We start from the raw sequence: 16,215 nt of genomic DNA, 5'->3' as shown, positions 1-16,215 counted from the left end.
AGCTTTGCAGAGAAGGATGTGGAAGAGCCTAGAGAATAAAAGTGTAATTCTATATACTTATATATAGACATATATTCTATATAAGTCCTCTGTTCAAGACTGATTATTTTCACTGAAGGATTATCAGGTGATATTAAATACAGTGACTTCCTTTTAACCTGTCCCTCAGTTTACTTCTGTGAGGTATTTTCTAAGTTCTTTAGGTATTTCAGCCTTTTATATTTTCAGGACTTCAGGATTTATAGTTCTGTTAAAGTCATCTCTCCAATCAGGATCGTTTAGCTCTTTCAGTGTGCATGCAGTGCAGAAATTCAATAAAACACCAGTATTAAAATGCTATTTTCACTCATTTGCCACCAACTACAGAGACTTGACAGCATCTGTCATTGAAGCTTTACGAACACCTTGTGGTGGTGTTCACAGGGGTCCCAGGATGAGGGAAGAGATGAGAATCTTGACTCCATGTTTCAGAAGGCTGATTTATTATTTTATGATATATATTATATTAAAAGAAAATGATATATTAAAACTATACTTAAAGAATAGAAGAAAGGATTTCATCAGAAGGCTAGCAAGGAAAGAAAAGGAATGATAATAAAATCTTGTGACTGACCAGAAAGTCTGAGACAGCTGGACTTTGATTGGCCATTAATTAAAAACAACCACACGAGACCAATCACAGATGCACCTTCTGCATTCCACAGCAGCAGATAATTATTGTTTCCATTTCCTTTCTGAGACTTCTCAGCTTCTCAGGAGAAAAGCAAAATCCTAGCAAAAGGATTTTTCATAAAATATGTCCATGACAACACCTGAACGTTTTATTTAACCCAGCATCATCCTGCTTCCTAAATGGCTCCTTTTCCCTCCTTCCACCCTCAGCTGCTGCTGCTTACCTGTTCCAAAGGCAGCTGTCCCCCACGCCGGGGTACCCCAGCCAGTACCAGCTGTACGCCATGGAGAACACGCGCCAGACCATCCTCAACGACTACATCACCTCCCAGCAGATGCAAGTCAACCTCCGGCCCGATGTCACCAGGGGATTGTCCCCCAGGGAGCAAACTTTGGCACTCCCTTATGCAGGAGCACGAGGTGGGCCTGCCTCTCTTTCTATAACCTTTTTAAAAGTGTGTTTGGCTGAGCCAGCTGTGGTTTGAATGCGCTCATACAAGGCTGTGTGTATAAATGTGTTCATCCTGTAGTGATCTTGGATGTCTGACAGCTCATTTGGAAACTGCCTTTTGTGGAAAAGAAAACCACCTCTATAATCAATATTTTTAAGGAGAAGTTTCTGAGAGTCACTGGTGTTCAAGAGCCAGGTTGTTTTCTACTTGTTTAAATTCATTCATCAACTTCAGAAAAGAGAATTATATCAAAATGATAACTTCTTCAAAAAGAATATAAAAGCAACAGCCAGAAGTGTAATGTTTGTGATAACAATACTGATTGTTTTATTTTTTGGGTAATACCCAAAATTTCTAAAAGATGGGATTTTTTAATAGAATTGAAGTGCATTTCCCCAAAGGGCAATTGAAGGGAGTGCTACAAATGCAAATTCTGACTTTGTATGTTCCTAAATTGCTCATTGCCAGATTTAAGAGAGTATAACCAGCTGGAATATAGCTCTACACTTGCCTTATTCTTTTATTTTCTCCACCAAACATTCATTGCTGACTGTGTAGACCATGTCCTGGAGTGGCCATTCTCACATGTGTCATCTCCTGACAGGAATCATTGACCTGAACAATATGGCCCCCACTATCTTAGTGCCTCATCCTGGAGGAACCAGCACCCCACCCATGGAGAGAATCACATATATCCCTGGCACCCAGCTTACCTTCCCTCCCAGGCCTTACAACCCTGCTTCTCTATCACCAGGTAAGAGCTCTCATGGCTTGGTGAAGGCTTTAATTGTCTGACATGCTGAGAGAATTGACCATCTTTATTTCAGCTTTCATTAATGCCATCTTTTGCTGTTTTCTCAGGAGATGCTTTTTGCATGCACCTCTCACTTGGATAGCAAAGGGGTTTTGATGATATCCTGTGTAGTTACAGTAGAAGCACTGTCAAATTCTGAATTTGCCTCATTCTGTCAGGTCTTTATTAGTAGTAATTTGATTATAATTCACTAACCCCATTTTACATGTGTTGAAGGGTAGAATTTTGGGTCTAGAAGCTGTGTTGTTTCTAACTGTATAGCAACCACTTTAGTAAAAGGCTTTTGAGCCTTCCACTGTCACTGTATGTTAAGCTTTTGTCTTCCTAGATAAGTGAATAGTCTTGAGTGGAATTAAAATGTATTTGGGAAATTTTGCTGCAAGTGTATGGCAAAATATACAGGCAGGTGTTTACATTGCCATGCTTCACTTAAGTAAATCTTTTTGCTCCTTCCATTTACCTTGTGGACCTTCCAGGACACCCCACACACTTGGCAGCTTCTGCAGCTGCTAATGCTGAAAGGGAACGGGAAAGGGAACGGGAGAAGGAACGGGAAAGGGAGAGGGAACGTGAACGAGAGCGGGAAAGAGAACGAGAACGAGAGAGGGAGAGAATCACCTCAGTCCCTGCTGAACTTTATCTCCGACCAGGTGAGGGCAATGGACACACTTGGATCACTTGTCTTGTGCACTGTAACTGCTCATTTTATGCAGTCACTGTTAGCAAACACCATTTACAGTTTGCTTTTACTCTGCACTTCAGGCAGGTTCCTGTTGCCCAGCAGGTCATACTTGCAGCTTCTGCAACTTTCTCTCAAAGCAATGTAGCACCTAAAGAGGAGTGAATCCTAGTTGTCACTGCCACAGCTTGCATATAATTTAGAGCATTGTGAACAAGTTGAAATCTTTAATACATACTATCACATCCAGAGTGATGGAGACAGCTGGGAAGGGATGTAGAGGAGCAGCATTGTTTCACAGACCTGCATTGTTATAAGAGTATCCAGAGCGGTGGAGACAGCTGGGAAGGGTTGTGGAGGAGGAAGCATTGATACATAGTCCTGCATTGTTACAAGAGTATCCAGAGTAGTGGAGGCAACTGGGAAGGGATGTGGAGGAGGCAGCATTGATTACAGTGTTACACTGTTGTAAGAGCAATCATTTATTTTGGTTTCTTCCCCTCCACTCTGTCCTGCAGGTGCAGAGCAGCCTGGCAGACCCGGCAGTCACGGATACGTTCGGTCCCCATCCCCCTCTGTCAGAAGCCAGGAAAATATTCTGCAGCAAAGGCCAAGTATATTCCAAGGAACCAATGGGACAAGTGTAATCACACCTTTGGATCCTGCTGCTCAGCTACGTATCATGTATGTTTTAGAAGTTAATGTGGCACAGATATCTGTTCTAATATTTCAGCTGATTAAAAAGTGCATTTAGGGTTAAGGATATTTCACTATAAGAAATATAGTGGATTATTGGATATATCAGAGCATTTTCATCAGTGCATTTTGGGTAGAAATTAGTGTCAGAAAAGCTTTGCTTTGTTGTGTTTGTGGCTCTAGTTCTTTCCATGTGATGTAATTGAGGCTATTCAATATTTGCCCACAGGCAGCTCACCCCTGGAGCTCCCTCTATCACTCAAGGCTTGCCAGCTTCCCGTTACAACACTGCTGCTGATGCCCTGGCAGCACTTGTGGATGCTGCAGCCTCTGCTCCTCAGATGGAAGTTGCCAAAGCAAAGGAGAACAAGCACGAAGGAACCAGGATAGAAGAGAACATGGGCCGCAGGTCAGCTGTGGTGACTGACCAGCAGCAGATGGAGCAGAAGACCCTGGAGGTAGAAAAGAGGCCTGTGCAGTGCCCCTATACATCTGCCAATTACTCTGGTGGCAAGTCCCAGGGACAGACTTCATCAGTAGTCTATTCAGAGGCTGGTAAAGAGAAAGGACCTCCTCCTAAATCCAGGTACGAGGAAGAGCTGAGAACTCGAGGAAAGACCACAATTACTGCTGCTAACTTCATAGATGTGATCATCACTCGCCAGATTGCTTCAGACAAGGATGCTCGAGATAGGGGCTCTCAAAGTTCAGATTCTTCCAGTAGTTGTACGTATCTTAGTAACTCTCTACTTCTTTGCTGTCTGTCTTAGCCCTTAGGGAAATGATGTGAAATGATTCAGATGTTTAATGATAAAATATTCAGCTCTGTAAAGCAGAAGCACTTGATAAACAAATACAGTTTTTCCATATAGTTACTCTTGCAAAATCAGAGTTGTTTGCTTTATTCAGATTCCATGCTACAGCATGAATGCAGGATCATAAGAGTAACCTTTTCAGAAGTCAGGAAACTGAAAATTACTTGGTTTATGTTAGAACACTGTTTCTTGGAAGAATTTGTATCACCATGGTTATCATGAGAAGGCAACAGTGTTTTGACTTTCATTCACTGGTGCCATTTTACTGGAAGCACTGGTGTTGCTAAGTATAGGCAACAAAAATTTTCTGTCATATTTACATTTTATTCCACAACCTTTGCTTGATATTCAGTGTCCTCACACCGGTATGAAGCTCCTGGAGATGCCATTGAGGTGATCAGCCCTGCAAATTCACCTGTACCTGCTCAAGAGAAGCTACAGCCCTATCAACAAGAGACACCCAAACCAAGCCAGGCAGAGAGTAAGTTCATCTGCATGTGGAAATATTCTCACAGTCACCTTTTTTAGATTTGTAAGCACAGAAGTTTCAAACCTTGAAGCTTAACGGAGTGACCTTTTCTGTTCCAAGCAGCTGACCCCAACAGGCCGTACGAGGGCCCCATTCACCGCTACAGGACACAACAGGAGCCCCCCTCACCCCAGCAACCTCCACCTCCCTCTTCCCAGGCAGAGGGGATGGCACACGTGCCCAGGACCCATCGGCTCATCACCCTTGCCGATCACATCTGTGTAGGTTTTATAATTGTGGCTTTTATTTGAGAGTATTACAAAATATTGTATCTCAATTTGTAACCTCATTTGTTGCCATCAGGCTTGTCTAATTCATGAGTACCTACACTGTGGCCAATGTCTGACCAAGATCTCTTTTCTATTTCTTTTGGTGACATCCAGCAAATTATCACACAAGACTTTGCTAGAAACCAAGCAGCTTCTCAGGCCTCTTTGCAGCCTCCCACCACTACATTCCAGAATTCCAGCCCTGCTCCAACACCTGTTTCTGGCCGGGCAAAGACCTCGAGCCGCTACAGCCCCGAGGCGCAGCCACAGCCCGTGCACCACCAGCGGCCAGGGGCCAGAGTGTCCCCTGAGAACCTCTCTGACAAGGCCAGGGGAAGGTAATGCAGGGATTCAGTCTAACCCTAAGTTTAATTGATGCCCAGATATGATATTGATATAAAATAGTGCAGTAATCTTGGTGGAGATTGGAAGTAAAGGCACCTTTCAGTCTTATTTTTACGCAAAGTCTGTCTGCTGCTCTTTTATCAATTGCTTGGCTCCATAACTTAACTTATAACTGCTTTCCCTTTGCTACTTCTCTTAATTTCCAGTCTTTAGAGGGCTGAAAACATGTAATAACTTAAAACTTACCAGAGTTGTTATGGACAATGCATTGTCATCTTTTTAAGATCACCAAGCTTACTAAAGCATGTAACATATAACTACATGTAAGCAGTTATGTAGGAACTGTAAAATTACATTAACTGCTGCTGTACATGCATTGAGAGTAATTATCTGTCTCTGAATTGTGGATGTAGGCCTGGAAAATCTCCAGAGAGGAGTCACGTCCCCTCAGAGCCCTACGAGCCAATCTCGCCACCTCAGGTCCCGGTTGTACATGAGAAACAGGAAAATGTTCTTTTGCTTTCCCAAAGAACTGAGCCTACTGAACAGAGGTAGGTGTAAAACTGACTTTTAAAAACATAATTCCGAATCTTTGTGCTGCAAACTGTGGCTTTATTAAAGAGCAGTTCAACTGTCCTTCCTCTGGTGCCACAGGCAAATTGTTAATCACTGTCAATCCTTCTGCACTAACATCCAAAACTTGCAATTTGGGAGGTGCTTTGGGAAGGCTGAGGGAAAGGTCACATGTTGGTGCTCTGTCTTAAGTTTCTTGGTGCAAGCAGAATGTTCTGTGTCACAGCTGAGAGAATGTTAGAGTGAAACTCTTCGTGGTTGCCAGTTCTGTAAAACTGAAGTGAGTTTTGACAAAGGTCACAGTTTTTATTAAATTATTCACTCTTCTCCTGCCTGGTTGGATTCCTGGATACTGTGCTGGTGGAGGAACTCAGGCTTCCAGCACTCATGGTGCTGGAGCAGTTAATCACTTGAAATATCACTAAGCTAAGGAGGTTCCAGGAGGAGGGAAGTGGGGTGTCCATGGATGGGGCAGCCCTGTCCCAGTCTGTCAGATCTGCACCACCAAACTGCACAGCACCTTCACGGGCTCCCTGGCAGTGCTGGTGTCTGCAAACGTGTGGGAGATGCACACTGGAGTGGGTGCTCCTGTTGTGCCCTGCTGAGGAAGGAAGAGCACCCAAAGTACTTATTTAACCTCATCCTGGTGAAACTGGTTCTAATTTTCTTGGGGTTTTCCACTCTGCAGTTGCTGCAGGGCTGTCACAGTCCATGATGGATGTTAGGCAGATGCAAAGGGATGTCCAAGAACATGGCAGGGGATATTGCACTTTTTAGAAATGTAAGGATCTTGAGCTAAGAAATCTAGATTATTTTTTACTTCATTTTTAGATTATTTTTTAATTTACGTACGAGTTGTTTGGTTTTTTAATTCAAGTTTATTTGTCAGATTGCTGCTGTTTAAGCAAACTCAGTTATTATTGAGCCCCCCCCAGTGTTCATATGACTGTTGGTGGTTTCTGCCTGACTGCTTTTGGGAAGATTTAAATGTGCATTTACAAGTTCTGTCTCTTTGACACATGTTGGTCTTGGCAGGACTGACTCTCGCTCTCCAGGCAGTATCAGTTACCTGCCTTCGTTTTTCACCAAACTTGAGAACACTTCACCAATGGTAAAATCCAAGAAACAGGAGATATTTCGAAAGCTGAACTCATCTGGTGGAGGTGACTCTGACATGGGTATGCAGGACTTGCCTTTTCACTCAATTTTTCCAGCTTAAGCTTCATGTGACTTCCACCTGCAGATGTCCTGACCTAAATATGATCAAATAATACAAATTAATATAAATCTGTTAATATAAAACACATAAATAATTTATGACCATAGAACTAGAAGGTTAGGTTTTTTATATACTGTTGTATGTAGGACTGTCAAATCATTTTGACACTTAAGAGGTGAAAACCACATAAGTAATGAGAGAGTTGTTAAAATCTGACATTAACTAACTGTCTGTAATTTGCTTTATATCAATACTACACCTTTTCCTATTTGGAAAGGTGTCTTGAAACTAAATAGTTTGTGTTTTCTTGGCCCTTATGATTATGTGTTTTTAACAGCATTTGAATATAATTCTAGTAATGAACACTGACATTGTGGAATATGATACTAGAACTATATTTTTGCTTTTTTTTGTGCAGTAGGGCTACTGCTGATCACTTAGTGATCATCAGTTTTGAAAAATTCAGTGGAATCTTGTGTTTTAATTGCAGCAACTGCTCAGCCAGGGACTGAAATATTCAATTTGCCAGCAGTCACTACCTCAGGTAAGTTCTTCAATAAAAGAAACAACATATGTTCCAGAAAAATGTAATGTCTTTAAATCTTAAATTTATACTCTTTGGGGAGTCCAGTAAAAGAGGAAAATGCTGCAAATTTAAAAGCTAATATCCTACATGAAAACTTATTTCCTGCACCATAAGGAAAAGCAAAATGACCAAATCTTTCCCCACACCCCTTTGTAATTTCTCCAAGATACACTTTTTGCCTCCCTTCCCACCTTTCCCTGTGTTTTCTCTTCTCTCTCAGGTGCAGTCAGTTCTAGGGGTCACTCCTTTGCAGATCCTGCCAGTAATCTGGGTCTGGAAGACATTATCAGGAAAGCACTGATGGGGAACTTTGATGACAAGAGTGAGGAGCACGGGGTTGTCATGTCCCAGCCTCTCGCCGTGGCTCCGGGCAGCTCCGGCGCCGCGGTACCGGCGACTAACGAGACACGGAGGGAAGAAGCCAATCCATCTCCAAATTCAGGTATTGCAGCTCCCAAATATCCCAGGGCCTTAAAGAACATAAATAAATCAAGGGTTTGAATAACATGGTATCACTGAAAATCACTGTCTTTCCTCTGTAATTGGCAGAGGTGGTGTTTGCATTTATTGTCCTGGCTTTTCCAGCAAGACTGATGGAACAGGGAAAGGAGAACAGGGTGTATGGGATACCTAAAGCTTCTCAGCGCTGCCTGATAATTTCTAGAAACAAACACACAGAGGCTAAAATGTGGTTGGTGAAATCTGTCCCTTCTGTTGCCAGGTGGGGCAGTCAGCAAGCAGAAACTCATTGGCAAGTCAAACAGTAGGAAGTCAAAGTCTCCAATTCCTGGGCAGGGATATTTGGGAACTGAAAGACCTTCTTCTGTCTCATCTGTACATTCAGAAGGGGACTACCACAGACAGACTCCAGTGTGGGCCTGGGAAGACAGGCCTTCATCAACAGGTGAGCAAGGGGCTTCTCTCAAATTTGTTTGCAGTCCCAGATGTTGCACTGTAATGCTGGATATTGGCCAGAAACTCCCAGCACGTGGGGGCTTTCTGCAGTGGATTTTCTGCTAATTGTCAGAACCCAGGCCAACACAGATCTCTCAGAACAGCTCATGTTTTTGCCTTTTGGTGCAGGTTCCACCCAGTTTCCATACAACCCTCTGACCATGAGGATGCTGAGCAGCACCCCCCCGACCTCCATCGCCTGTGCCCCCCCGTCCATGAGCCAAGCAACCACTCACCCACAGAACAGGATCTGGGAGCGAGAGCCTGCACCACTGCTTTCAGCACAATATGAGACTCTGTCTGACAGTGATGACTGAACTATGCAGATTTTTTTTTTTTTTTTAATTTGCGGGTCAAAAAAAGAAATCTATTTTTGACTTGTGCCCACAGAGACTTTCCAAGAGAGCAAGGGCCACACAATGAAGAATTGCTGGAGAGTCCGTGAAATGCCTTCTGCACAGGCTGTGTGTTGGAGCATGTGGTCGAGAAGGTTGACTTACTAAAGATAAATATGTAAAGAGTTTTTAAAAATGTGGACTATTCCTGCTCTACATCTATTTGTAAAGAAAACCATAATGTCTTTTAAATCATTCTTCTGTAAATAGAGAGTACTTTTTGCAGTGTTTTTTCCCTTGCTATAGTATCTGGTGTACTTATGTTCAAATCATTGCCTAAACTTTGGGGGTCATTTTGTAATTTTTTTTAAGCATTTTCTCCAGTGTAGAATACTCTTCATAACCCTAGCCTCCCTCTCAGCCTGACCTAACCAGAACCCAAACCTCCCAACCATCATTGCCCATTTAATGCCGTGCCACTTCCTGCAGGCATTGTGCTTTTATATAATTTTTTTTTTCCCTAGACACACTTTCTCAGTGGTGTTCAAGCTCTTGTGAAAATGTTGATTTTTAAGACTGACCCCTTAGTGAATTCTGTACATTAACATAACTCCAGTTCGCTGGAATAAGATGATATATTTCTTTGGAATTTGAAATTCTGCCACATTGTAAATTTTTGGTGCAGTTGGTTTTATTTAGCAACACTGCAGAAATATTATTGCATGGGTATGTTATGGTTCATTTTTAAAAGGTTAAAGAAACAAAAAAAGAACAGCTTCTGGAGGCATACCTCACTGTTATGCACACTGGGAATTTTAACTGTGCCCTAAAAGCCTATTCTTAGTGTTCTCTGTTTCTGCATTGTATGCAGTCAAAACAGGCTACTAAATTTTACTGTCATATTTAACCACAGCAAATGGCTTTTCTGAACAGAGGCTCTGGGTGGGTTGATAAATCCTTTAAGAAGAAAAAGCTCCACATCCCAAGTTGAAATAAAACAAAGTGCTTTTATAGAATAATTGAGCAACACACTTGTCAACTACTTGGCTTCTGTTACAACCAGTTTGAAATAGGTACTGTGATTTTTTTTTTCCTTCTTCCAATCTGATTTTAAAGTCTTTATGTAATAATTATTTTGAAGTCTGCGTCCCAGTCCCTGTCCCTCTAAGCAAGCTTTTGGTGGAAGTCCTTACAAATGCTTGGCTTAACTCCTGAAGTGTGCAATACTTGTTAGGGTGATTTTTATTTTTAAATTGTATATGGTACTAGGAGAGTCTCCTTAATTGTTCATCTATCAATGCTTGCTATGGTGTGCTTGTAGCTCATGTACACATCCATCCATCTGGGCAGTGATGGCACAGGCTGTCCTGACATCCATCTCCAAAAGCATCTTCATTTTATGCTGCACTGACCTCAGGAAGTGAATTCACATCTTCCGGGGTGGAAGGACTGATTCACAGATAGCACTGAGCTGGGGGGTGGTGTGGTCTGTCAGATTCCAAACTGCTTTTGCATCTCATTGATCAACAGGGTCTTTGCCTTGGAGTTATTTCCAGTGAGAAATATTTTGGGTTTTGCTGTATTTGTGATGCGTTGTATGGAAGGTGTAATGCAGTGTGTAACCTCGAGTCGTGTGAGCTCTCAGCCCATGGACTGTCTTGGTCCACTTACAAACAGGAAGAAGCACAGAACTATTTATCAATAGCAAATTTCTTTTCAGTCCTTTAAGGAAAGCCTTTTTGCCCCAAGTGTGGGAAACAAAATTCCAAAGGAACTCGTTTGGAAACTTGACACTGTTGAAAATACAGAACTATTTTGCTACTTTTTTTAAATACTGTATCACAGTAGATCCCTTGGCAGTCTTAAATCTCCTCGCAGTCTTTCTCTGAGAAAGATTTCTCTCATCCTCCCCTCCTTTACCCTTCTGGCTTGAAGCAGTGAAGTTTTCATCCTGTTTGTAGACCTGTGCTCTTATTTTAACTTTCTTTTTTGGTTCCCACAGCAACATATACTGGAAAACGAGTCGATCTGCCCTTTTTGTAGATTTAAATTTGGAGTGGAGAGTTAAGTTCCATTCTTAAACTCACTTGTTCTCACTTTCTTAGTGTAACAAATACAATGTGAAAGAGGCATGTACAGACAAATGTCTTTGCTACCTGTACAGTAAGTATAGCATGTTCATTGCAAAACTTCATGTTACTGCTGCAGCAGCAGCAAGATATCCAAAGTAGGATAGTCACAATCTCCTAAGATACAGTTTGAGTGGCATTTGCACATAAAATGTTGCTGCTTTTTTTTGTTTGTTATCCGAGTTTTAACTTCTCCAGTGTAAAAACCTCTCCAGAGCCTAAGTTAGGGTTTACCACAATTCCAGTAATCTTCAAGTATGGAATTACATCTGCCCTGTTTCAAACAGGAAGGTGTTTGTAAGTCATGTTTACAAAGTGTAGTTTACTACAAATTTTTACCTGATTTCTGATCAGCGCTTTCACAATGCTTTCATCTTGATATGGTTCGTGATTCTGATATGAAATCATTTAAGACTTGAAAAACCCATGCATCATAATTTCCACACAATGTCTTCACTAGACAGTGACTTCTGGATTCAGACCAATCAATAAAGGGGATCAGTTCTCCACTTGCTTTTCCTGTGTCTCCCTTTTGTTTTGCAGCATCAGGCAAGACCCTGCTCCCAGGGTGCTGTAGGGTTCCAGGTGACACTGCTGCCCTCCAAGCTCTGCTGCTTCAAACCCCAAACCCAGCACTTGAGGGAAGGTTGGCTCTAATGTGCCAGAGCCTGTCAGTACAGCCCTATTTTTATTTCCTAGCTTGCTGAGAACAAAGCTCTGTATGTGACTGAAGTTTTCCAGCATCAATGAACTTCTGCTCTAGAAAACCTGTGTGCCTCCTCCTCTTAGCTCAGAGTTGAGAGATGAAGCAGCTACTGTAAGTAAATTAATAATGATGTAATTACATTGAGGGTTGTACCAACCAGCTGCAGTTCTGACAACTGAGAGGTTAAAATAGTGACAGAATTAGTTCTACTATCTTAACTAAATATGGATTTGGTGATCTCTGGCTTAATTCTCCTCTTTCTTTAACATCAGGCTTCCTGGCAGGGCAGAACTGAGAAATTCTGTTGTCTAAAGCAGCTGTTCATACTTGATTCCCATGAAGGCACGTAGCTGACAAAGCTGGGTTTGTACCCAGCATCTTTTCCAACAGGAAGCCTCAGCATTCAAGCACTGACCTATCCAAGAGAGAAGACAACTCTAGCACTCCATGTGCTCTCCACTGCAGCCAAGTGTTTTCTTTCTGACAGCAGCTCTGTGCTAACAGCCTCACCCCTCCTCTGAGAGGACAAGTTCTATCTTTGGATGCTAAATGAAGAAATACATTTGATCTTCAGGCAAGCTGTTGGACCAGGACAGAGAGCTGCAGCTCTGTTGCAGGGCAGGTACAGCCTGGGAGATGCTCTGCTGCAGTTCAAACACACTGAACTGCAGCACTGATAAAAGTACAGCCCCTGCTGTGCTGTGCAACATGTAAAGAGTGAGACAATTCCTGCCTCTTCATTTTCAAGACTTGCTCTAGGACAGCCATGAACACTTCTGTGGGCAGGCAGGAGTAGCAAACTGACTCTAACACAGTATTAATACCAGACCTGACTTGCACTTAGGCAGCCAAAATTAAATCACGTAGCACAGTAGGTCAGTCAAACCACAGACTACACCACAAATCCACACAGTTAAGATTTCACACCTTTATTTTGGGCTGTTAGGCAGTGGCAGCCCTTCCTCTTAAGCAGTCCTGAAACTCCTCATTGCTGTTTCCCTGGAGAATTGCACCAAGCTGCTCCCAGGCTGCCTGTGCTGAGCAACCCTTGCTGCCTTCAGTCACCTCAAGGTTGGACTCTGTGGCCAAACTTATTTGGAGCCCTTTCTCCTCTTGGCCAGCTCAGCTAGTTCCTCCTGGATATGCTGGACAGAAGCAGCATCTCCTTTCTGCTGTGCCTGCTTGAGAGCTTCTTTGTACACTTGTTTTGCTTGCAGGAAATCTTCTGTAGCAAGAGGGGAAAAAAGGCTTGGCTACCCAGTTCCATCAGCCATTTTCAGAGCCCCCTCTTGGTGCTGATGACATGCAAAGGACGAGGACTGCCTGGAACACATCAAGATCTAGGGAGGCTCAGAAAACATCCTGCCAGGTTGCCAACTCTGAGAGCTGGAGAGCAGCAGTGATGGTGGGACCTGGTGCTGCTTCAGCATTAAAATCTCACAGAAACAAATCTCATGCAAGTCTTCTGTCCTTTTGGAAAAGTTACTGGAAACAAAGGACATGGGAAACAAGATCCCCTGGCAACATTTTGGGTCAGTTTGTGAAATCAATTCAAAGTCAGACCTACTGCTTAAACTAAAACTAACTACCCCAAACCAGCACTGTAGTTCAGCCCTACAACACAGATCCAGATCTCTGCAGTCAGCACCAGCTCAGTGCCAGGCTGAGCAAGTATTCACTGACCTTTGTGCATGAGGATTGCTGCCAGGTTGTTGAGCACCATGTGCTCCTCGGGGTGCTGTGTGTCCCTTGCCAGCTCTGCTGCCCTCCGGCTGTAGGCGAGCGCCTCCTCGTAGCATCCCTGAGCGTCCAGCACCGTGGCCAGGTCATTCAGCAGCACCACACTCTGCACCAGGAGGGAAAATGGAAGCTTGTGGAGCAGGCTGGGGCAGCAGAAGCACCACATTCATCCCCTGCCACACCAGTTAAAGCAGTATTTCCCAGAGAAGTGCTCAGTAAGGAAGTGTCCTGTTATTTCTGTATTTGCATGCTCGTCCTTCCTGGCAGGAAAACAGCCTCAGGTAGTGCTGATGTCTGATGGCAGCAGAGCTGCTCCAGGGCTGCCTCATTCCCTCCAGATCAGCCTTTCCTTCCCTGGAGCCCTACTGCTGTACAAATCACCTGTGGATGAGTCTCTCCCTGAACATCATTTGATATCTGCAGAGCCTTCTCATACATTTTCTGTGCTGCTGGGAGCTCGTTGATGTTCAGGAGGTAGCGGCCGTAGGAGTCCAGGCTCATCCCAAGCAGGAGCTGGGTGTTGGCCTTTTCTTCAGCTGCAAACAGAGAGGAGTGAGGTGATCACTGCCATAGGATCCAGCATGAACCCCCATCCTACCACAGCAGGAAACTCAGGCAGTGGGAAGAGAATGGATTGACATGAAGATGGTGCTTAGGAATACAGAAACAACATCAAGGACAGGGAAATGGAGAAAAGATGAGAAGCCTTTGGCAGACAAGGCTGCGGCTGCCCACCTGATAAGACATCCTCAGGCAAGTCCTTCTGCTTGGCAATCTTCTCCTCTAAGGTCAGGATGCAGAACTGGTAGCCAGCTACAGCTAATTTGTGCCTGCAAAGTGCAAAGCGAAGCTCCTTCTGTGCCTGAAGGATCCCTCATTGAAGAGCCTCTGCTTGGCCACCCCACCAGCACTGCAAGGCTGAGGTGAAGGCAGGTGGCAGCTCCAGCTGGGAACTCACTGTTTCTGAGCAGCGTAGATACTGGCCAGCTTGAGGGACACCTCAAGGACGGCATTGTCATCCTGCCAGGAGGACACACAACGCAACTGTTACTCTTCTTGTACCTTCCCAACACAAATATTACTTTGTCACAGAGTTTAGACCTCAAAACCCCAACTTGTTGCCTCCAGTGCTGCCATCCATTAAATATTACCAATTTCCAGTAAGAGGCATTACAGCACAATAAATAAGGTCAAGAGAAGGGCACCACTGGGAGCCTGTCTCAGAACATACCTCCTTTGTGTCCCCTGCAAGCATATAGCTCATCGTTGCTTTGTAGAGCTTTTCTGCCTGAAACAAGAATTTTGAAGAGGATACTGAGAAATGATGGCATTTAAAACAAAACAGAGGCAAGCTACACAGAGGGACCTGGCTCACATTTGTTGCATTTACACTACACCAAGAGCAGTTAGAAGTGAAAGGCTGTGCAGAGCCCAGTGGTACTGAACCAGTGGCTCCTTTCAGTTTCTCCTTGAGCACTGCTGCAGCAGCCAGGCCTTTAACCTGCCTGTGAGCTTAGGGCTTTCCCAGATTCTCTTTGGAGGAGCTACCGCTGTGCTCAACTGCAGCATTTCACAGAAAGAAGTATTCCTTCCCCTCCACACCATGTTGGAGCTCAACATTTACCTGTGAGGGCATCTTTCTTAACTGGGTGTGCTCATGGGACTGCAGCCCTGAGTTAGATCATTCTGTTTTGCACTGGGACATCTCTGCCCCACAGCTCTGTGTCTGCAGCTTGTGCCAGCACCCCACACCTTTGAGACCGTGCACAAGATGTCAACCTCTAAAAATTCATTGGGAAAACCCAGAGTTACTCACATTGTCCAGCTGTCCCTGCATGTAGGCTACGTTCCCCATCTGGAAAAGACAAACAGAGCTCAAGCTCCACCAAGGCGACGCGGACGAGCCTCAGCCGCTTTTCCTTCTCCCTCCCACCGCTGTGCCCCAAGCCCGGCTCTCACCATGCTGTAGGCGTAGATGATGGCCTGCCTGTTCTCCTGCTGGTGTGCCTGCCGCAGGGCCTGGTGCAGGAGCTGCTCGGCCTCTGCCAGCTCCCCCTTCATGACGCTGAGCTGCGGGGACAGCGGGATCGGTCAGCGCCGGCAGTGCCCGCACAGTGCCCGCAGAGCCGGCAGCGCCCGCACAGTGCCCGCACAGTGCCCGCAGAGCCGGCAGAGCCCGCACAGTGCCCGCACAGTGCCCGCAGAGCCGGCAGAGCCCGCACAGTGCCCGCACAGTGCCCGCACAGTGCCCGCAGAGTCGGCAGCGCCCGCACAGTGCCCGCACAGTGCCCGCACAGTGCCCGCAGAGCCGGCAGTGCCCGCGCCTCACCTTGGCTCTCTTCAGCAGCAGGACGATGGCCTCCTCGCCGTCCTCCTCGGCGTCCCGCGGGAACAGGGAGAAGAACCCTGCGGGGACAGCGCGGTGGGTGCCCGGTGCCGGCTGCGCGCCGCCCGTGCCCGCCGCCCCTCTCACCTCCCAGGAAGGCCAGCGCAGCTCCGGGCGGCCGTGCCCAGCGCGGCCGCGCCCGCCCCGCGGTGCCGGTGCCGCTGTTCCCGCGGTGTCCCCGGTGTCCCCCTGTCCAGGCGGGCCGGGGCAGGGCGGGGCAGCGCCGGTGGCACAGCCGGGACAGCGCCCGCGGAAGCGCGACCGCCACTGCCGCCATCCCGAGCGGTCCCTTTAAGAGCGCGCGCGTCGCTCGTGA

General features: G+C 45.3%; 2 protein-coding genes and 1 long non-coding RNA gene across 4 annotated transcripts in view; 1 reads left to right on the top strand and 2 right to left on the bottom strand.

The window, feature by feature from the left end:
* Positions 1 to 11,576, top strand: part of NCOR1 (nuclear receptor corepressor 1) — a 55,710-nt gene extending 44,134 nt beyond the window's left edge. The window contains exons 34-47 of one of the 2 annotated variants that reach the window (XM_059866045.1): positions 883 to 1,092; positions 1,729 to 1,878; positions 2,415 to 2,588; positions 3,136 to 3,301; positions 3,543 to 4,039; positions 4,481 to 4,609; positions 4,721 to 4,878; positions 5,041 to 5,264; positions 5,685 to 5,822; positions 6,880 to 7,022; positions 7,554 to 7,607; positions 7,870 to 8,091; positions 8,371 to 8,553; positions 8,733 to 11,576. In XM_059866045.1, the coding sequence (XP_059722028.1) occupies positions 883 to 1,092; positions 1,729 to 1,878; positions 2,415 to 2,588; positions 3,136 to 3,301; positions 3,543 to 4,039; positions 4,481 to 4,609; positions 4,721 to 4,878; positions 5,041 to 5,264; positions 5,685 to 5,822; positions 6,880 to 7,022; positions 7,554 to 7,607; positions 7,870 to 8,091; positions 8,371 to 8,553; positions 8,733 to 8,920 (2,636 nt within the window). In that variant the 3' untranslated portion in view covers positions 8,921 to 11,576. Of the gene's footprint in view, positions 1 to 882; positions 1,093 to 1,728; positions 1,879 to 2,414; positions 2,589 to 3,135; positions 3,302 to 3,542; positions 4,040 to 4,480; positions 4,610 to 4,717; positions 4,879 to 5,040; positions 5,265 to 5,684; positions 5,823 to 6,879; positions 7,023 to 7,553; positions 7,608 to 7,869; positions 8,092 to 8,370; positions 8,554 to 8,732 lie in introns of both variants that reach the window. The other variant, XM_059866043.1, reaches the window with a different exon arrangement.
* LOC132337454 (uncharacterized) lies at positions 6,700 to 7,977 on the bottom strand. The gene is made up of 2 exons (XR_009489182.1): positions 7,841 to 7,977; positions 6,700 to 7,097 (listed from the first exon to the last, which is right to left on the bottom strand). It is a non-coding gene; the product is annotated as an uncharacterized LOC132337454 (long non-coding RNA).
* Positions 11,577 to 12,686: 1,110 nt separating the features above from the next.
* TTC19 (tetratricopeptide repeat domain 19) lies at positions 12,687 to 16,210 on the bottom strand. Its single transcript, XM_059866046.1, has 10 exons — positions 15,987 to 16,210; positions 15,843 to 15,919; positions 15,473 to 15,583; positions 15,330 to 15,368; positions 14,745 to 14,801; positions 14,472 to 14,533; positions 14,249 to 14,343; positions 13,895 to 14,049; positions 13,457 to 13,619; positions 12,687 to 12,998 (listed from the first exon to the last, which is right to left on the bottom strand). Exons 1-10 carry the CDS (start codon positions 16,174 to 16,176, stop codon positions 12,865 to 12,867), a joined length of 1,083 nt encoding a protein of 360 aa, XP_059722029.1. The 5' UTR covers positions 16,177 to 16,210; the 3' UTR covers positions 12,687 to 12,864.
* Positions 16,211 to 16,215: the final 5 nt, after the last annotated feature.

This window comes from Haemorhous mexicanus, chromosome 22, assembly GCF_027477595.1.
Source record: "Haemorhous mexicanus isolate bHaeMex1 chromosome 22, bHaeMex1.pri, whole genome shotgun sequence".
NCBI classification, from domain to species: domain Eukaryota; kingdom Metazoa; phylum Chordata; class Aves; order Passeriformes; family Fringillidae; genus Haemorhous; species Haemorhous mexicanus.
Note: the sequence above shows the minus strand (reverse complement) of the source record. Positions and strands in the feature narration are given on the sequence as shown.

Bases quoted from the DNA above. Each gene is read 5' to 3' on its own strand.
- TTC19 (XM_059866046.1), bottom strand. From the start codon at position 16,176: ATGGCGGCAGTGGCGGTCGCGCTTCCGCGGGCGCTGTCCCGGCTGTGC. The intron at 15,584-15,842 runs GTGAGGCGCGGG...CTGTCCCCGCAG, and splicing joins TGCTGCTGAAGAGAGCCAAG to CTCAGCGTCATGAAGGGGGA. The intron at 14,344-14,471 runs GTGAGTTCCCAG...TGCACTTTGCAG, and splicing joins ATCTACGCTGCTCAGAAACA to GCACAAATTAGCTGTAGCTG.